Source organism: Pseudorca crassidens, chromosome X (assembly GCF_039906515.1).
Source record: "Pseudorca crassidens isolate mPseCra1 chromosome X, mPseCra1.hap1, whole genome shotgun sequence".
Taxonomy (NCBI): domain Eukaryota; kingdom Metazoa; phylum Chordata; class Mammalia; order Artiodactyla; family Delphinidae; genus Pseudorca; species Pseudorca crassidens.
This window is the reverse complement of record NC_090317.1, coordinates 44378839-44399448: the sequence shown is the minus strand read 5'-3', so window position 1 is coordinate 44399448 and position 20610 is coordinate 44378839. Positions and strand designations below refer to the sequence as shown.

At 44.5% G+C, this 20610-nt stretch overlaps 2 protein-coding genes across 4 annotated transcripts; one reads left to right on the top strand and one right to left on the bottom strand.

Annotated features, from left to right (window-relative positions):
• The first annotated feature begins 2138 nt into the window (after nucleotides 1-2138).
• On the top strand, nucleotides 2139-4154 carry TCEAL6 (transcription elongation factor A like 6). 2 transcript variants are annotated; one of them, XM_067722922.1, is made up of 3 exons: nucleotides 2139-2271; nucleotides 2825-2894; nucleotides 3261-4154. In XM_067722922.1, the coding sequence occupies exon 3, from the start codon at nucleotides 3288-3290 to the stop codon at nucleotides 3888-3890; it is 603 nt and encodes a 200-aa protein (XP_067579023.1). In that variant the 5' UTR covers nucleotides 2139-2271; nucleotides 2825-2894; nucleotides 3261-3287; the 3' UTR covers nucleotides 3891-4154. The 2 variants fall into 2 exon arrangements, with proteins under 2 accessions (XP_067579023.1, XP_067579025.1); XM_067722924.1 differs by having other exon boundaries at nucleotides 2164-2283.
• A 12604-nt stretch (nucleotides 4155-16758) lies between these two features.
• TCEAL2 (transcription elongation factor A like 2) lies at nucleotides 16759-18721 on the bottom strand. Of its 2 annotated transcripts, none has more exons than XM_067722518.1 (3): nucleotides 18573-18721; nucleotides 17964-18035; nucleotides 16759-17610 (listed from the first exon to the last, which is right to left on the bottom strand). In XM_067722518.1, the coding sequence occupies exon 3, from the start codon at nucleotides 17587-17589 to the stop codon at nucleotides 16945-16947; it is 645 nt and encodes a 214-aa protein (XP_067578619.1). In that variant the 5' UTR covers nucleotides 17590-17610; nucleotides 17964-18035; nucleotides 18573-18721; the 3' UTR covers nucleotides 16759-16944. The 2 variants fall into 2 exon arrangements, with proteins under 2 accessions (XP_067578619.1, XP_067578618.1); XM_067722517.1 differs by having other exon boundaries at nucleotides 16759-17615; nucleotides 18573-18653.
• Nucleotides 18722-20610: the final 1889 nt, after the last annotated feature.

The window sequence follows — 20610 nt, the reverse complement described above, 5'->3', positions numbered from 1 at the left end:
ATTTGCAAAGTCTCTTTTCTAATTCAACATAATTAACACATCCCTTTCAAGGACAACATGCAGGGTATTCACTGTTAAAATGAAGTAAACTCACACAGGAGTGGCTAGAGAGTGAGCCCCTTTTTGTCTTGAGTGGTAGTGACAAAAGCATTTGATGCTGCTACCTCTGCTGGTTATATGTGATTAGCTAGTTGGGCCATGACCATGCCAAGGACGTTTAAAATGCATGAAAATATATGAGAAATATGTGAGGGAAGTAAAAGCTGAGCTGTGCTGCCATGTAGCTTGAACATCCTTGGTACAGTGGTTTTGTGATTTATTATGCAGTGTAAATCTACATCTATATTTACTTTATTGTTGGAAATGTTTCTTCAATCTTTGAACAAGATTGAATGAAAAATTAAGTAATGAATTCTGTTTTCTTTGGTGATAAACATTTAACTCCCACAAAATGTTTGCTGACATTTACTATGCACCAAGGGGACTGTAGTGATACTATTGACCTCAAGGAAACCCAAATCTACAAACCTGCTAAAGAAACATTTGCATCTACTTCAGAAGGTAGTAGCTATTTTAAAAAGAATATGTCAATTTAGTACATACAGGTGCAGAAGTTGTGTTGACTTCTCATTCTATGAACAGAACTTCTAATTTAGAAGAAATTATTTTTCTTCTAATTTAATTATTCAAATTTTGAATCCCAAGTTTTTGTGTGCATGTTCAAAGGTAGGAGCGATAGCTCCTAATATGTTGGCTCTGTTAGCAAAAGAACTTAGGAAAGAATTATTGATGATAGTTTAAAATCAGCATCATCAGATGATTACAAAGAAAATCAGTTACTAGCAACAGTGATTTGATATTACTTTCATCAAATTAATGGAATAATAATACATTTTTTGTATTACTGATGAAAGGGAAACATGTAGCCTTGTTACTAATGGCATTGTGAATTCAGTTAATAAATTCAACTTTGAGGATAAAATTACTTGTTATGTGGTGTTAATGTGTTAATGAGAATACACATTTTGGTGGAACAAAATGTTGTAGGAAGATAGATGCTTTACTAAATTAAGAAACACATGCATCAGAAATATAATCAGAATTGGTTGTGTCACACATGTAATTAATAATTGTGTAGACAAGATGTGGTATTTTGCAAATCAAAATAGAAACAGTGGTGTCCCATAGTTACACATATGAACACTCAGACACACGTATACCCTGTGTGTGTTTGTGTGTGTGTCTGTGACAACACTGTAGAAGCTACATTATTGGCAGTTTTCTAGTCTTGGGTTGGGTGGTGGTTTCACAAATGTGAAAGAGGAAAAAAAAAAGAAAGGGAATGGAAGAGAAGGAAGAGGGACAAACATGGGTTACACGATGCATCTGTGCACCTGTGGTCCATATTTTTAAATGTTTTAATGCATCCTTTTTTTCTTTTTTAACTTTTTAGCAGTCTGATATTCTCTCTAGATGAGAATAGGTTAAACGTTGGAGTGCAAATATCCAGTGTGGAGTGAAGTGAACAGAGAAGGCGAGAAGGAAGTTGGTAAAATCAGTTTGGGGTTATGGATTTTGAGGTCCCGCAGGGATATTCAGGCGGTGGTGTCCAATAGACTGTTGGCAAAGAAGGTCTGAGACTCAGGGGAGGGAATAACCTGGATATGTAGATTTGGGAATCATCTGTGTTAAGAGGGAAATGAACAGAGATCAGCCAGGGAGAGAGAACACATGGACCGAGAAGAGCAGAGGCTCTGGACATAGCTGCTACTCAAGATGGCAGCGCAGCTTCCTGGCGGGCACCACCACCAGCGCTCTGGAGTCAGGCGGAGCTGGTCAGGCGGAGCCCCGGGCTGTGGGGCTACGTGTGGAGCGCTCTTGGAGAAGTCGGGTACCCTCCCTGTGATCAGCTGTCACAACTGGGGATAAAGGGCATCTCAGAGGGATGCTGAGCGAGGACCTGAGAGGCGCCAGGTAAAGCACCTGCAGTCAGGAAGCCTCTCCCCACCTGCCCTGTCGGTAACTCCTCCTTCTCCAACCGCCCCGCTCCCACACAGTCCTCAGCTGTCCGGTCCCTCTGGGATGGGGGGGAGACCGAGCTCCGGTGACGTGGCGCTCACGTGACTGGCCGGGCACCCTGCAATCTGGTCCCGGCGCCGTCGCTCGCGTTGCCCGCGCGGAACCAGCTCCCGGAGCTGTCTGGGTGGCGGGCGAGGGGAGAGCAGGCTTAGGCGAGCCAGAGGAGGCGCAGGCCCGGCCCGGGCGCTGCAGGTCAGTGTGAAGGTGGGCGCTGCTGGCGGCCCGGGTGGGGGTGGAAGCGGATGGGACTAGGATCTGGTAGCAGCGGGGAGAGGGGAAGGGGTCCCGAGATGGGTGAGGATGGGCACGGGGCGTGGCGTGGACAGGTAGGGAGGGAGGACCCTGCAACTGGCCCTGCCGCCTCTTCGACGCCCCTCCTCTGCGCCCTACATCCATTTTGGAGCCTGTAATTGGGGGGGGAGTGCGCCCCCGCAGTGCGACAGTGAAAGGTAGACAAATTCTGGAAATAACCCCCCTCTCACACTCTGAGCCTATGAGCAAATATTGATCTCCGCGTAAAGGAGTGGGGGCGGGGCGGGTTGCCTGCCCGGGAGGGGTCCCAGCGACCCGAACAGTTTGTAAAGCATCCTGGTCTGGTCCTGAGGCCTGACAAAAAGATTTGGCGACTGAGGTGCGGGGTCAGGGGAGGTTGGGGGGAACCGTTGGATGAGGAGGGCCATGATTCAGGAAAGGGACCTCAATCTGCTGACCGTGCAGCCCCTCTCTGTCTCCTGTCTGTCTACAGGTCTGCATGTCTGTTCCCAGCACTCTGCAAGGCTAGAAAAGGAGGAGGAACCTTTCCAGAATCCCTGCAGGTCAGCGGAAGGAGGGAGAGGCACTGGACAGGCACAGAGCTGGGGGCCGGGTGCGGAGGGCACAGCTTGGGCAGAATTTGAGGGCCCCACTGCCCATCCCCCCCATATATAATATACACACTTTCTGCCACGCTGAAGGATGGTACAAGGTGGCAGGGCCTGCCAGGGAAATGGTTGGCTCTCAGTGCAGGCGGAATGGTGGGGTAAAGGGTGGCCAGAAGGCACACTAGGCTGGGCCAGGTCAGGGGAACGCTGACAAGGGTGAGATGCCAGTACTATCCGGACCTGCATTCCACCCCCAAGGCCTCAGTCTCCCTTGTTTCCTCTTGTCTCTCTCCCCCCACCCCACCGCATCCCATCCCCCAGGACAGGAAAACGAGGGGACATCTCAACATGGAAAAACTCCGCAATGAAAATGAAGGAAAGCTGGAAAGCGAAGGAAAGCCAGAAAATGAAGTAAAGCCTGAAAATCAAGGAAAGTCAGATGAGGAAGAAAAGCCAGAAGTGGAGGGGAAGTCAGAACACGAGGGAGAGCTCCAGAATGAGGGACGGCCAGAAGACCAGGGACAACCAGAAGATGAGAGGAAGAGAGAAAAGCAGGACAAGTCCGAAGCTGAGGGAAAGCCACACGGTGAGGGCAAGGTGGAATCCCAGGCAAAGCCAGAGAGTCAGCCGTGGGCTGCCGAAAAGCACACCGCTGAAGACTATGTGCCCCGGAAAGCAAAAAGAAAAACGGACAGGGGGACGGACGATTCCCCCAAGGACTATCAGAACAACTTACAGGAAAGGCATCTGGGCAGTGAGGAGATGATGACAGAATGTGCAGATATGTCAAGGGCTCAGGAAGAGCTAAGGAAAAGACAGAAAATGGGTGGTTTTCATTGGATGCAAAGAGATGTACAGGATCCATTCACCCCAAGGGGCCAACGGGGTGTCAGGGGAATGAGGGGCGGAGGTAGGGGCCAGAGGCGCTTACATGGTATCCCATATCTTTAATGCCTTTGGCCTTCAATTCTGACTCCTCTAATGAGAATATTGCTGACCCTGCTTTCCCTGGCAGGCATTTGCCATGCTATGTGCTTTAATCTTAAGCTGATTCTTTGCTTTTGCTTTAGGTGTCACTCTCATTACCAGCAGCCTTTTGATCCAACTACAGTGCTCTCTGTGTTTCAGTAGGGGATTTTCACCCATGTGCATGGAAGAGATGTTCATGGTACACTGTAAAACAACAATAAAGAAAAAACAGTTTTCAGATTCGAATATATAGTATCAAACCATTTTTGAAAAAGTATAAATGTTTGTGTAATGCATCTGTGCACAGAAAAATCTAAAAATTAAGTGCTGCTTTTTTCTTGCTTTGGTAGCCAAAAATACGTCTCACCTGCACTCAAAAATAAGTCCAGTCACCTGATGGTACCTCCACGCCATTCCTCTGCAGATGTGCCCATCCCCATGTCTTCTCCTAGTTGGAACCATGTCAATGGGCACTGCTGTCCTTTCTCTGAGTCCTTTACCGTCCTATGGCTCCAACCATGTGTGATTCTTTATCTTTCTTTTCTTTGCTCACTCATCTCTGCTTTTTCCTAAATGATATGCATTATGTTAGTCATTAAAAAACAACTAAGGGACTTCCCTGGTGGCACAGTAGTTAAGAATCCACCTGCCAATGCAGGGGACACAGGTTTGATCCCTGGTCTGGGAAGATCCCACATGCCGTGGAGCAACAAAGCCCATGCGCCACAACTACTGAGCCTGTGCTCTAGAACCTGTGAGCCACAACTACTGAAGCCTGCATGCCTAGAGCCCGTGCTCCACAACAAGAGAAGCCACTGCAATGAGAAGCCCGCATGCTGCAAAGAAGAGTTACCCCTGTTCGCTGCAACTAGAGAAAGCCTGCGTGCAGCAACGAAGACCCAACGGAGCCAAAAATAAAGAAAGAAAGAAAGAAATTTACTGAAAAAAAAAAAAACTAAGACCAGAAAACAATACATGATAAGTGATTGGACTGTTCAGTGAGTTTTTGAGAGCAATGAAGACACAATATTCCTGTTGTTAGAATGTACAATAATAGGTAAAACTCATATTAACTCTGGTACCCAGAGCTAGAGGAATCAACTTGGCAGTTATAACAGACACACTGTTGTAAGGGTCAGTGTTGTCATCTGTAAAATGGGGATAATATTTGCCTCATGGGACTACCAAGTGGACCAAATGAGGTACTGAGTATATGAGATGTGTTGTGACCTAGCCCCCACCAGATACCTGGGGAAGGAATGGCTCCCATACCACTCTCATGCACTAGCAGGTATGTGGATGGAATCAGACTCTTAGAGGAGAACTGAGCGAGGTCTCACTTGTGCCCAGGAACAAGTTCAGGCAGCTGAGAGATAGGTGCCACTCTCTCCGGGATACTGCCATGTCTGCTGGGCACTGTGCTTCTTCTCCTGGGTCCTGTACTCATTACTGATACTGTGTAATGAGCTGGAGGGTGTAAGGTGCCAAAGCCATATCAATTTCTCTGGAGTCACTGACCACCTACCCTTGACCTCTATAGAAGTGTGGATAAAGCCCTCTCTTCACTTTAGAGTTACGGTTACCCTGTTACCTGTGAGTATCCCCCTAGTGCTACTTGAGACTAGTACCTTTCAGACTCTTTTTAAGCAAAATGATCATTTATGTATATTTTGTTGGTTTGCGTGTTTTTGCATACATAAGCATCCTTCTTACCAAATTCAGATGTTACAGGTTAGACCAGGGGGGAAATATCTGCATGGTAGAAACTGCTATTCTCACAGGTTAATATCTCACCTGCAGTCTCTCCTTCCTAGGTTGAATTCTCTCCCAGGAAACTCTTGTCAGGCCCTGCGTTAGCAGTTCAGCAGACCCATCAACATATTTGATTTTTAGATCCTTATCAGTGAATATGTGGTGCATACACCAGCTGCATCAGCATAACCTGCGAGCTAATTAGAAATGCAGAGTCCCAGGCCCTACTCAGACCTACTGAGTTGGAATCTTCATTTTAACAAGATCCCCAGATGATTCCTATGCACATTGAAGTTTGAGAAGCACTGGCTTAGAGGGAGACTCTTTTTAGGCTTTCCACTCCCACCTTCACATGAAGGATGTGCCTGAAAGGATAAGTATATGCCCCATATAAGATACACATCATAGATTATTAAACAGACCCATGTTTGTCAATCTGCAGTTACCCCTCCCCCCATGCATTAGTAGGTCTTGAAATTAATTCACTGGGTCAGGACTTGTAATTTTTTAATGAACTAGAATAAAGTTGATTAGAGTCAAATATAAAATATCAAATTGAAGATAGGGTGAATATTGTTTTGTGAAATTTATATTTCACTTATGTATGTATGTATGTGCACCATGAGTTGTGATGAAAAGTATATTTCTGACTGTGGGCTGTGGTTTTCAAAAAATTGAGAAACTTGGCACTGGACTCTTTGCATTGCAAAGAATATCCAGTCCATTTCATACTTGTATCCCTAGTGCCCAGCACAGTACCTGACAAATAGTAGGTACTTATTAAAAGTGTAAATAATAATGACTAATTTAGGAACTCAAATTTTTCTCCAAGTTTAGCCTCTGTCTACACAAATAACCTTGGAAAAATAACTTCAGTTGTCGAACAGGGGTTACTTACAATTCCAAAATGATCCGCAAGCCATGGGCTTCATGGCCTGGATAGGAACTACTGCAATTCACAGCTAGAGCTGTCATTAGTAAAAGAAATATACACTCAGCAGCACCAAGGAGAGCTCCTGGGCTGGAGAAAGTGGAATTTCTTAAGCCCAGAAGACAGGTTCTGCAAAGTGAAACTAAACAGCTGTGGAATCTGTGCTGTAAAAGGGCCCAGTGAAGGGCTCTGTGTTGCCACAGGAGCATAGCCTCACAAAAGAACAGAAGCATGCCTGCCAGGGTGGGAGGCCAGGGGTGAGGGGCTTCCCTGGAGGGATAGCAGCTGAGCTACCAGCAGATGGTCTTTCTCCACTTAGCCTGAGGGAATCAAGGACTTGGGTTTTAGAGACAACATATATCATGTTGGTTTTGTGCTTGAACTCCCTATGATTCCCAGTTCTGAGTGGTGCCCAGAGCAAGAAAAAGATCTACAGTAGGTCCAGGCTGTAGGGCAAGTTTCTCTGACACTTCAGCTTCATGACTCTGCAGACCCGATTGTATTGTATTCCTGCTAGACAGAGTCTATGAAGCCTTAGAAAGCCCCAGTAGTAAAATTACAATACACACCCGAGTGTTTTAGAGAAAACAACATGCCCTCTTCTGTTGGCAACTAGTCTCCATTTGAAAACTGCTTGTAGCTTGCTACCAGTCCTTGGTAAAGACTTAACATCTGATCATGAGGTTTTAATTTTCTGCGCAAATGAGACATCCACTATGAACTTGTTTCTATATACTCTTTTGAATAATAAAGTTTGGTGTGAGCACCAGCTTTCTACCATTAATTGCAAATGGATTTAAAAGACTGGGCCTGAGTAAGTAAAGAAGGCACAAGTAAATTACAGACCTACTCCTGTTATTTCATTCTCTCTCTCTCAAAACATATATTGTCTCATGGGGAGTTCCTCAAGACCAGTTAGAAAAAGAAGGATACAACAGTGGTCCAGTTCATGGATGTATCTTCTTGGTGTGTTGACAGTAGGTGGAAATGGATGTCTGCTGCACTATAGCCCCACTCAGGAATGACTCAGAAAATAGTGGGAAAGAGAAATGATACCAGTGGGTAGAATTTTTGTGTGAAGACATCGTGGCGGTAGGTATGGATCTACTCTGGTTCATGTGCAATGATTAAAAGATTGGTCAGGGACTTGGAGAGAATTAAATTGGAAAATTAATGATGAGGAAGTCTGAGGAATAGGTTTGTAGATGGCCACTCATAAAGGGCACAGATGGTACAGATATTTGTCTCAAGATATAATCATTTACTCTTGCACAACAAATTACCACACACTTAGCTGCTTACCAGATCACTCATTTATTAGCTCACACATCTGTAGGTCAGAAGTCTGGCACACCATGGTTGTGTTTTCTCTGCTCAGGGTGTCACAAGGTTAACATCAAGATGTCAGCCAAACCAAGTTCTCTTCTAGTAACTCTGGGGAAAAAATCTGCTTCCAAGTTCATTTATGTTGTTTTCAGAATTCAGTTCCTTGCAGCTGTAGGATTGTGGTTGTACACTTTTTTGCTGGTGGTCAGGCTGTTTTCAGTTTGTAGAGGCTACTTGCATTCTTTACCATGAGACTCACTCTATTCTCAAGCCAGCAATAGCACATTGACTCTTTCTCATGCTTCTTATCTCTGACTTTTCTGTCTCTAACTCTAGACCCCTTATTTAAACGGATGATATGATTAGGTAAGGCCCACCTAGGTAATCTTCCTATGTTAAGGCCAACTGATTTGAGACCCTAATTACATCTACAAGATGACTTCACAGAAATATATGGATTAGTGTTTGACTGAATAACTTGAAGAAGGTATATATACACCATCGGCTGGTAATTTGGTAGGAGATCTTAAAATTATGCTTACCACAGTCTGCCTTCTGATCCCCAAAGATTCATGTCCTTCCCAAATGCAAAATACATTCACCTTCTCCCAAGGTTCCCAAGAATCTCATCCCATTACAGTGTTAGCTCAGAAGTCAAAATCTCATCATCTAAATTATCTAAACCAGATGTGGATGAGAATCTTGGGCATAATTCATTAAGTGCAGTTCCTAAAGATATTCATCTCCTCTGTGGACCTATGAAACTAAAGACACAAATTTTCTGCCCACAAAACTCCCAACATATAATGATGGGAGAGGCACAGGATAACAGTTATAAATGAAAATGGGGAAAACGGAAGATAAAAAGGAGTCACTATCCCAAAAGTGCTGGACTTCCATTGTTAGATTTCAAGACCTGAGAATAGTCCTCTGTGGCTCTTAGCTTCACCCTCTGTGCTTATGGCTCCAGACTCTTGACTCTTAGCTCTTTATTCTGAGCTCTTGGTTCTGTCCTCTGATTCATCCTTCCTTTTTAATTAAAGGTAGCATGTGTTCCCAGTTAAGTAGCTTTATCAGGCTGCTTCCCAACAGAAATATTTGGGGGTTCAGATATTCTGCTTTCATTTGTGCTCTTCTGTCTCTTTCATTCCAAGCTGACAATATTTCCATTGATATAATTTTCTTAAGAACCTTGCTATTCTTGAATAAATTGCACTGGGTTTTACTCCACTGGACAAAATCTACACACACAATTATCTCTGAGATGATTTTTCTCTATCTTTGGCTCCAGCTGAGGTGGCTGAGTGTGCATGCATTAGGATCCTAAAGGATGTGCATATTCCTTGCCACATGGTGACTCCATCACCAAGCCAGTAGTGGTACATTAAATCATTCTCATACTTCAAATTATTGACTTCTTTGACCTCTAGACCCCTTAAGCTTCCTAGAGGCTGTCAGGTTTTGCTGAAAAATAAGCTTTGTGTGACTGAGTACTCTGACTTTTTTAACTTTTGGAGGTTTCAGCAAAAGGTTATACTAGTTACACACTCAACTTTTTCTCTATGTCATTCTTTCAGAAGGTATCTCTTAATTTTAGTGTATTTTGCCATTTGAATAGAATGGGAGTTTCCCAAATCATCAAGTCCTATTTTCTTTTTGTTTAACAGATATTCCCTCAATTTGTCTCTCTCCTGCCACTTTTTGATATAAATAGTAAGAAGAAACCAGGCCATACCTCAGCAATTTGCTTGGAAATCCCTTCAGCTAAATGTTCAAGTTTATCATTTACAAGTGCTGCTTTCCAGTGAACTGTTGGAGATAATTTCACTAATCATTCTGCTACTGCATATGAGGATCTCATGCCTCCAGTTTCCAATAACATGCTCCTCACATCCTTCTGGACCTGTGCTAGCAGGGTCTATGAGGTGTATATTTTTACTTACAGGTGGTTCAAAGCAAAAATGTTCCTCGAAGTTCTTCCAGCCTCCACCCACTGCCCAGTTTCCAAGCCACTTACACATTTTTAGGTATTTGGTACTTTCAGTGCCAATATCTGTATTAGTTTTCTATTACTATGTAACAAATTACTTTAAATTTAGTGGCTTAAAATAAGACATTTATTACCTGACAGTGTCTCACACAGCTGGGATGTGGGGGAGAGGGAGCCCTGTGTTTTGGCTACGGCAGTCTGGAATGGAGTATCCAGCTCACTGAACTTGGAAAGTGGGGAGGAAGCAGTCTTGGTTCAAATATTAGAGGCTTTTAGCTTTCTTACTGAATTTGTGTAGATTTTCTTGAGCAGATATTTCTTCGTGTGCTGTTTGTCCTTAGGACCATTTCCAAAGGCCGTTAATGGCTGATTTCGTTTTATTTAAAATATGATTTTTACTACTTTCACTGAGGATCAGGTCAGTGGGGCTCCTCGTGTTGCCATGCCAGAAGTCAATCTTCCATTATTTCTTCATAGTATTTCATCCCCTCTTCTTCTGAAACTTTGATTATACATTTGACCCTTGAACAATGCAGGGTTTATTGGTGCTGACCCCCTACACAGTTGAAAATCCATGTACATCTTTTGACTCCCTCAAAACTTAACTACTGATAGTCTACTGTTGAATGGAAGCCTTACTGATAACATAAAGAGTTGATTAACACATATTTTGTGTGTTATATGTGTTATATACTGTTACAACAAAGTAAGCTAGAGAAAAGAAAATGTTATTAAGAAAATCATAAGGAAGAGAAAATACATGTACAGTACTGTATTGTATTTATCAATACTGTAAGTTTACATTGTTTGTTTACATAGCCTGTCAATGCCTACATCAATAATGTCTTATGTGATGCAAAACACTGTAGCTGTTATATGTATTACTAACACTAGACTTCAAAAATGAAAAGATCATGTGAAAAAGAACTTCATATTTATTTACAGGTATAAGGATTCATGCATTGATAAAAAAGAAGCAGTAATATAATTGCTTTATAGTAGCATAGTGTAATCAATACCATTGCTTCATGGTAGCGTAGCCTAGGCATTAATGAATGAACCATTATAAAATTCTTATGGCATATAGTATTACAGTCATATTCATAATACAGCACTGAAACATTATTACATTAAAGAAAAACACCTGTCTGTGATGATGATAGGCTGATACACAGTTTCTCCAATTGTGAGACAGAAAGAAGTATATTGTATGGTAATGTAATTCTTTGAAAGCAGAGTTATAAAACAGTAAGAAAACTAACACATTATTAATTTTATATCAGTCACCTTATGCCTATGTAAGAATAGGCTCTCCACTTCAATATAAATATTGCACACAATGTTCTACACACATATTTTTGTATATTTCTTGAAAAAAATCTGCATATAAGTGGACCAAGCAGTTCAAACCCATGTTTTTCAAGGGTCAGTTGTATATACATTAGATTTTTTTCCCCACCATATCCCATTAGACTGTCACAATCTTTTCTGTATTGTCTATCCTTTTGCCTCTCTCTCTCCCTCAGTCTAGAGATTAGCACCAGTTCAGAGCCTTTAGCTAGTAACTCCCAGGAGGTCTTGGTATTTCTATGTCCCTAGGGCACAGTCACCCTGTAAAGTGTCTGCAGGTTCCATTGGAAAAGATTTCATGTAAGATTCATAGCATACACCAGTGGCTGCCGGGTCCTACCTTAGAGGTAATCTGCCTTCCCCTCAGTTGGATGAGAAGTTGAAAAACCCCACTACAGCAACTCGAATTAGGAAACAGCAGACCTAGAATTTTTTTCTGCCTCAATATGTCAGGCAGCATCCTATAGGCTGCCCAATTATTTCATTTTTAAGAATGCTCTGATTAGCCATCACCACAGATCCCTGTGGGTCAAACATCCTCTAATTACCATTTTATCACTGTGGCTCATTGTAGTAGTTGCACTCACCTTGTCACATATGATTAAGCACTGTCACCTGACCTCTAGCACTCTGAGATTCCCTTCATTCACACTAAGATCAAGTAGCCCAATTCCACCACAGCATTCTCCACCATAATCTCCAGCCTACAGAACACAGGCCCACAGAAATCTTCAAGGATGTCCGTGACCGTCTCACCAATGATTTTTAATGCCTTGGAGCATGTCTGCACGAATATCCTATCCCATATATCAGGGCTCCACTCTTTCCCTACTAGTGTTTTTACCTTATTGTAAAATCCATAGTAGGTAGGGCATTTAATTGGCAGTGGAACTCAGTGCCAGTATGAGGACCTGAGCTTGGTCCTCAGCCTTTTTTCCATCCCTAAGATGAGGAACTTCTTCAAACATGCCATGCAGGCTTTCTGGCGCTCTACATGTGTTTTCTGTTGTATTATATGGCTTTCAATTTCCTTTTTCCTATGCATATTCTTTAGGACCATCAGATGAACATGGAAAACTCCACAACCTTTTGGATAATGATTTTTTTTTTTTTTGCGGTACGCGAGCCTCTCACTGCTGTGGCCTCTCCCGTTGCAGAGCACAGGCTCCGGACGCGCAGGCTCAGCAGCCATAGCTCACGGGACCAGCCGCTCCGCGGCATGTGGGATCTTCCCAGACCAGGGCACGAACCCGTGTCCCCTGCATCAGCAGGCGGACTCTCAACCACTGCGCCACCAGGGAAGCCTGGATAATGATTTTTGACACAGTGCTTAAATGACACAGCAGCTTGATTCCCCAAACTTTGGATTCCACCTGTACTTCATTCTATGCCACCTGTGGTGCTGAGTAAGTGTGATACTACTAAATGCCATGTACCAATGAACCTCTCCTAACACCTGCCCCCTACTCTCCCAACCCCCAGTGCAAAGAGGTTATTTTTCCCTCCTCAAATTAGTAATCCAATTTCTGGGGTAACTTCTAGTATCTATTACTGTATCTGAGAAGTGCATGACAGGAAAGAGGGAGCCCATCTGCATTAGAAAATTTGAGACTTTTTTAAAAAGTACAGTATACAAAAATGTGGGAAGGGTACTGGAGAACCACAGGGTTAGTGCAATACTCCATGGCTAGTAAAGGTAGGATTATCTAGGCCTGAGGGACAAAGGGAAAGAGGGGTTACTGAAAGCTTGAGATACAGAGCCTATTTGGAGAGGGCAACCCCCCAGGAAACTTTAGAGAAGAGACTGTCAGCATCTGGTGACACTACAGGGAACAAGCTGGGAAGTAAAGTTCCTGACCACATTGTCCACCACTTACTCCCAAAGGACAAGGGAGCCCTTTGATGTAATCAATACAGGTCAGATTCCCTGGGATGTAGAGCAGGGTGGAGGAGGGTGGAGACTGAACCCCAATGGGAAGATGGAGAGATTTCTAGCAAATAAGCGAGGGCCATGTTAGCAGTACTCACTGGGAGTTGTGCCTGCAGTGAGAAAGGGTACCCCTATTCAGCTGTTATTACACTGTGAGGAGGAGGGTAAAAGGCATATTGTTTTTAGAGGGTTAATTCCAGCAAGACTGGGATTTGCCCAAGCTGGTCTACTAAAATAAGAAATGCACCTGTAAGTTGCTGACTCATGGTAAAGGCATGAAACATACTAAGAGTGTTGTTTTAGAACCATTGGCCCTAGGAGTTTGGATGGTTTTTACCAGCTTGTCAGCTTTGCTTATTGGTAACAAAAAGGTTGATCGTTTGCATCTGGTCTTGGTGAACATTCCCCCCCCCCCACCAAGCGCTCTGCTGTTGAAGAGCTACAACATAGCAAGAATATGCCTACGTAACCATCACTGCAAGAGAATCCTGGGCTGAGACTCCATTTTGTGCTCTCTGGTTCTAAGGTACTCTGTGAACACATCAGTGGTTCCTATTCCAAAAGAAGTGCATATTTCCAGGGCTCTTATAGAGAGGGAAGGCAGTTGGAGCTTGCATCTGGCCACTTTAGACCCCTGGGTATGAGACAGCTCTTGGCTGTGAGGCACATCCTCAATGCTGTTGCTACATTGCATCCTTTTATTCCCCCCTGTGCTAAACTACAGATTTGCAAGCTTTGACATTTGAGGTCCCATGAGTCTTCTTTAGCAATGGAACTGTTTAGCTGTCATAGTTATGGCATCTAAAGAAGGAAATACACCATCCTATGAGATGCGTTCCATTTGCCTTTGTTTATAGTCATGATTTGCTCTAAAAACAGTTTCAGGTTCTCTTCAGTAGATATATTAATCCTTGCCTTTATGGATTCTTACTCCCAAACTTTTGTACCTTACAAAGGCCTTCAGGTGTCCCCCACACCCACCAAATAAACATTGCAACTCTTCTGCTCACCTTATGGTTTATACTTAATACAACTGCAATCATAATGAATATATAAGTCAGTGGACATTAGCCTTTAGTGTGAATCAGAATCACCTAGGAAGCTTGTTAAAAATGGAGATTCCAGGGCTTCCCTGGTGGCGCAGTGGTTGAGAGTCCGCCTGCCGATGCAGGGGACATGGATTCGTGCCCCGGTCTGGGAGGATCCCACATGCCACGGAGCGGCTGGTCCCGTGAGCCATGGCCGCTGAGCCTGCGCATCCGGAGCCTGCGCGTCCAGAGCCTGTGCTCCGCAACGGGAGAGGCCACAACAGTGAGAGGCCCATGTACCGAAAAAAAAAAAGGAGATTCGACTCAGTGGATCCGAAGTGGGGGTAAGGAGTTCACATTTTCAACAAAGTCCTCTGGTGATTTTATTGTGGCAAATTTGCACACTTTAAAAACATGCATGCATTAATGAAATGAGATAGGGTTAAATTTGTGGTACAAACCCTTCTACATGGCGTTTCATTTGGAACTGCAAGTAAACCCTGCTAGAGAAATAGAGTCCACAGTTATTTATCTAGACCTGGAATGATCTGAGGCAAGAATGCCTAACTCAGCTATCATCATTTAAAATTTTATTAAGAACCTATTACTTGACAGGCACTGTGCTAGGCATTAGAGGTACCAGGATAAAAAGGACAAATTGTGCTTTCAGAAGCAGAGTCCAAAGCAGTGTTTCTCAATTTTTAAAAAGTTTAGCCTACAATCAGAAATTTATTTTTCATCACAACTCAAGGTATACAAACATACATACATATATAAGTGAAATACAAATTTCACAAAACAATACTCACCCTACCTACCTGGGATACAATCTGATATTTACTCTTTAGCTCTAACCAATGCTATTCTACCCTACTTCATTAAACAATTTCAGGTATTGACTCATTGAATTTGTTTCAGGTTCTACTACTCTTGGGGATGTGGAACTGCAGTTCAACAAACACAGGCCTACTTAATAATCTGCAGGATGTATCTTATGTAGCACATGTATTTATCCTTTTAGGCACATATTTCACATGATGGTGGGAGTGGGAGGCTAAGGAGAGTCTCCTTATAAACCAGTGCTTTGCAAACCTTAAAGTGCACAGGAATCACCTGAAGATCTTGTTTAAATGAAGATTCTGAATCAGTAGGTCTAGGATGGGGACCTGAGATCCTGCATTTCTCTTAGATGATGCTGATGCAGCTGGTCCATGGACAACTATTTGAGTAGCAATGCTCTAAAAATCACAAGTATGGGTAGGTGTGCTAACCTTGTAATGCAGGACCCGGTAGGAGTCTCCTAGGAGATAATTTCCTCTAAGGAAAAAGGAATGGAGCAGAGAAGGTACTGACAGGTGAGAAAAGCACAGTGTGCACCACTCAAATTTTATCCCAGCTTCCCATATCTGAATCTGATGAAAAGATGGCTGTATGTAAAATCTGAAATCCTTTAGTGACCAAAGGAGCACTGAGGTATTACCACTTGGATAAGTATAACTCTAAAGTGAAGAAAAGGACTTTATCCTCACTTCGATCAGTGTCATGGTGTGGGGCAGGTTTAGGGCTCACTGGGGACTCCAGAGAAATCAACTGAGCTTTGTCATCTTGAGGACATCAGTCCAGCAGCAGCAGTGAGGACCTTAAGAAGATGGAGGACTCATGAGAAGTGGCACAGTGCCCAGCAAACATGGCAATACCCAGGGGAGGGTTGTACCCACCTTTTGGCTTTCTGGAACTTATTTCTGGGCATAGGTGAGATGTACATCAACCCTCTTCCAAGTGTCTGATGAGGTCCTGGTCCTGCTAGTATAGGGGAAAAGGTAGAAGCCAGCCTAACACAGCTTACATACTCAGTACCTCATCTAATCCATTCCACAATCCTGTGAGGCAATAATTATTCCCATTTCACAGATGACAAGACTGCTCTTTATAGCAATTGATCTGTTATAGCTGCCAAGTTGATTCCTCCAGATACGAGTCCAGAAGTAATGTGAGTTTTACATAACATTTTAAGTTCTGACAACAAGAATTTACAGTGTCTCCACTGCCTTCATAAACTCAGTAAACAGTTCTTTGTATTGCTTTTTATGTATTGCTTTCCTTTTTTATATTTTAGCATTTCTTTATAAGAAAAGTAATCTGTGTTCCTTAGGAAAATTTAAACAGATGAGTAGAAAGAAAACAAAGAAAATAAATCACCCACAATCTCACAACTCATAAAACCACTGTTAACCTTTTTTTTTTTTTTTTTTTTTTTTTTTTTTGCGGTACGCGGGCCTCTCACTGTTGTGGCCTCTCCCGTTGTGGAGCACAGGCTCAGCGGCCATGGCTCACGGGCCCAGCCGCTCTGCGGCATGTGGGATCTTCCTGGACCGGGGTACAAACCCGTGTCCCCTGCATCGGCAGGTGGACTCTCAACCACTGCGCCACCAGGGAAGCCCACCACTGTTAACCTTTTAGTGAACAAAGTTTTCTGTTTTTCCTGTGCATAGATGTACCATATAAATTTCTGTTCTTTTACAAAAGTGGACCGATTCTGTAGATGATATTATAAGCTGCTTTATTTTTTTCAAGAATCATAACGCCTTTGTAATGCACATGGGTAAAAATCCCCTACTGACAGAGTGCTCTAGCTGGATCAAAAAGTTGTTGATAACAAGAATGACGCCTAAAGCAAAGTATTTGCAAAACTTTAAAGCACAGGGCCTGGTAAACGCCTGCCAGGGGCATTACACAAAAGGAATGTCTTCAAAGCCCCTTTGTGGGGCCCTGCAGCCACCCCTGAGTTCCCTTGGGCCCCTCGGGTGGAAGGGGTCCTGTAAACTTTTTTGCATCCACATAAACCCCCCCAATTTCTGTCTGGTTTTCTTCACCTCATCCTCCACCCTGGCCATCTCGTCAAATTCTCTTATCATCTCTTCATTGCTCAAATGCATATCGTGTATGGCCTCCTTGTATTCCTTGAGACACTGAGCCAGCCCCTTGTTGGTTTTTCTTTTGGCCTTCCTGGGTACATCATCCCCAGCTGGGCGCTTTCCTGCAGCCCTTGGTTCGCTGGCTGGCTTTTCTTCTTTTGGCTTTCCCTCGCTCACTGGCTTTCCCTCACTCTCTGGTTTTCCTTCTTTTGGTTTTCCCTCACTCACTGGCTTTCCTTCTTTTGGCTTTGCCTCACTGTCTGGCTTTTCTTTATCCTTTAGTACTTCCTCATCTTCTGTCTTTCCCTTGAGATCTATCCTTCCCTTGTTTTCTAACTTTTCCTTGTCTTCCACAGTACAAGCTACTCCCGGCTTTCTCGCATCCGGTGGCTGTCCTTTGTTTTCCATCTTGCCTTGGTTCTCAGGCTTTCCTTCATTTTCACTGCAGAGTTTTTCCATGTTGAGTGTCCCTTCCTTTTCCTGTCCTGGGGATGGGGCAGGGGGAAGAGAAGACAAAGAGGAAACAAGGGAGACTGAGGGCTTGGGGATGGAATGCAGGTCCGGATAGTAGCAGTCGCTTCTCGCCCCTTGTCAGGGGTCCCCTGACCTGGCCCGGCCTTCTGCCCACCCTTTACCCCACCATTCCTCGTGCACATGTGAGCCAACCATTTCCCAGACAGACCTTGCCATTTTTCCCTACGCTTGCTCAGCATGGCAGAATGTGTGTAAATGTGTTGGGAAGTGGGCAGTGGGGCCCCCAATTCTGCCCGGGCCGTGCCCTGCACACTTCCCACCCCTCTGGGTGCTTGTCCAGTGCCCTCTCCTTCACTGACCTGCAGGGATCTGAACAAGTTTCTCCTCTTTTTGTAGCCTAGCAGAATGCTGGGAACAACAGCCTCACAGACCTGCAGACAGACAGGAGAAGGGGATGGGAGCACCGAGGACGCAATAGGGGCCCTCCTCATCCACCGTTGCCTCCCCCACCTCCCCTGACCCCGCACCTCAGTCGCCAAATCTTTTTGTCAGGCCTCAGGACCAGACTAGGATGCTTTACAAACTGTTTGGGTCGCTGGGGCCCCTCCCCGGCAGGCAACCCGCCCCGCCCCCACCCCTTTACGCGGAGATCAATATTTCCTCATAGGCTCAGAGTGTGAGAGGGGGGTTATTTCCAGAATTTGTCCACGTTTCAAGGTCGCACTGCTTCTCCCCGTCCCCGCGACCTCATTTCAGGCTCGAAAATGGATGGAGGCCGCAGAGGAGGGGCGTCGAAGAGGCGGCAGGGCCAGTTGCAGGGTCCTCCCTCCCCACCTGCCCGCGCCACGCCCCGTGCCCCTCCTCACCCATCTCGGGACCCCTTCCCCTCTCCCCGCTGCTCCCGGATCCTAGTCCCATCCGCTTCCACCCCCACCCGGGCCGCCAGCAGCGCCCACCTTCACACTGACCTGCAGCGCCCGGGCCGGGCCTGCGCCTCCTCTGGCTCGCCTAAGCCCGCTGGCCCCTCGCCCGCCACCCGGGAAGCTCCGGGAGCTGGTTCCGCGCGGGCGACTGGACCAGACCTCGGGGCGGGGGGAGGGGGGGCGCGGGAGCTGCTGCCCAAGTCAGCGCCCTGCCGGTCACGTGAGCGCCGCGTCACCCGAGCCCGGTTTCCCCCCGCCCCGCCCCCTCACCTACATCCCACAGGGACCGGACAGCTGCGGACGGCCTGGGCGGGGTGTGTGGAAAAGAGGGAGTTACCAACAGAGCAGGTCGGGGGAGGCTTCCTGACTGCAGGTGCTTTACCTGGGCGCCTCTCAGGTCCTTGCTCAGCATCTCTCTGAGATGCCCTTTATCCCCAGTTGTGACAGCTGATCACAGGGAGGGTACCCGACTTCTCCAAGAGCGCTCCACATGTAGCCCCACAGCCCGCTTTCAAGACCAGCTCCGCCTGACTCCAGAGCGCTGGTGGTGGTGCCCGCCAGGAAGCTGCGCTGCCATCTTGAGTAGCAGCTATGTCCAGAGCCTCTGCTCTTCTCGGTCCATGTGTTCTCTCTCCCTGGCTGATCTCTGTTCATTTCCCTCTTAACACAGATGATTCCCAAATCTACATATCCAGGTTATTCCCTCCCCTGAGTCTCAGACCTTCTTTGCCAACAGTCTATTGGGCACCACCGCCTGAATATCCCTGCGGGACCTCAAAATCCATAACCCCAAACTGATTTTACCAACTTCCTTCTCGCCTTCTCTGTTCACTTCACTCCACACTGGATATTTGCACTCCAACGTTTAACCTGTTCTCATCTAGAGAGAATGTCAGACAGCTAAAATGTTAAAAAAGAAAAAAGGATGCATTAAAACATTTAAAATTATGGACCACAGATGAACAGATTCATCAACATCCTTGGTTCACAGCTTACTCTTATCATTGACCCCTGCTGACCCTCTTTCCTTTCCTTCCATCCCTTCTCTTCCCTTTCCTCTTTCACACTTGTGAAACCGCAACCCAGCTCAAAAACTAGAAAATTGACATTATAGTTGCTACAGTGTAGTGCCATATATTTGGTTTTGATGATATGACTATACTGTGTCTTTGTTTGGATCTCTTTAAGTTTATCCTGATTGGAATTAATGAACTTCTTGGATGCACAAACTTCTAATTTGAGTAATTTTCATCCATTATTTGTTCAAAAATTCTTTCCGCCCCTTTCTATCTCTCTTCTCCTTCTTGGATTCCCATCATGAATATATTAGTATGCTTGATGGTGTCTCATGGGTCTCTTAGGTTTTGTTCATTTTTGTTCATTCTTTTCACTTTCTGCTGCTCAGACTGAAGGACCTCAATTGACCTGTCCTCAAGTTAGCTTATTCATTCTTTTCCCTGCTCAAACATGCTGTTGAACCCCTCTACTGAGCTTTTCATTTTAGTTATTGTACTTTTAAGTTCCAGAAGTTCTGTTTAGTTTCTTTTCATAGTTTCATTCTCTTTATATTCTATCTCTCTACTGATATTCTATATCTTCTGAGGCATTCTTCTCCTCATTTCCTTTAGTCCATTGTCCAGGCTTTCCTCTAGCTCTTTGAGCATATTTAAGACAATTCATCTAAAATCTTTGCCTAGTTAGTCCAATACATGAACTTTCTCAATCAGTTGCTAATAATTTTTTTTATTTCCTGTGAATGGACCATACTTTCTCATTTCTTTATATACCTCAAACTTCATGTTGGAATCTGAGTGTTTTGAATATTAGCAAGTGTCAACTCTAGAAGTCAGATTCCCCCACTTCACAGGATTTGTTGCTCTCTGTTGTGGGTTATTGTTTCCTTGTTTAGAGACTCTTAAAAAATACTTTTTTAAATTCTGCATTTTCGGTCATATTTGGCCACTGAAGTTTGTGTTTCATTAGCTTAGTGGTCAACTGGTGTTTGGACAGAGTTACTTTAAATGCCTACAGCCAACAAAAGAAAAAAAAAAAACTACTTTCCCAGTCTTTACAGATGAGCTCT

What these genes read in the sequence shown, in the direction of transcription:
- TCEAL2 (XM_067722518.1), bottom strand. Translation starts at nt 17,589, where the DNA reads ATGGAAAAACTCTGCAGTGAAAATGAAGGAAAGCCTGAGAACCAAGGC.
- TCEAL6 (XM_067722922.1), top strand. Translation starts at nt 3,288, where the DNA reads ATGGAAAAACTCCGCAATGAAAATGAAGGAAAGCTGGAAAGCGAAGGA.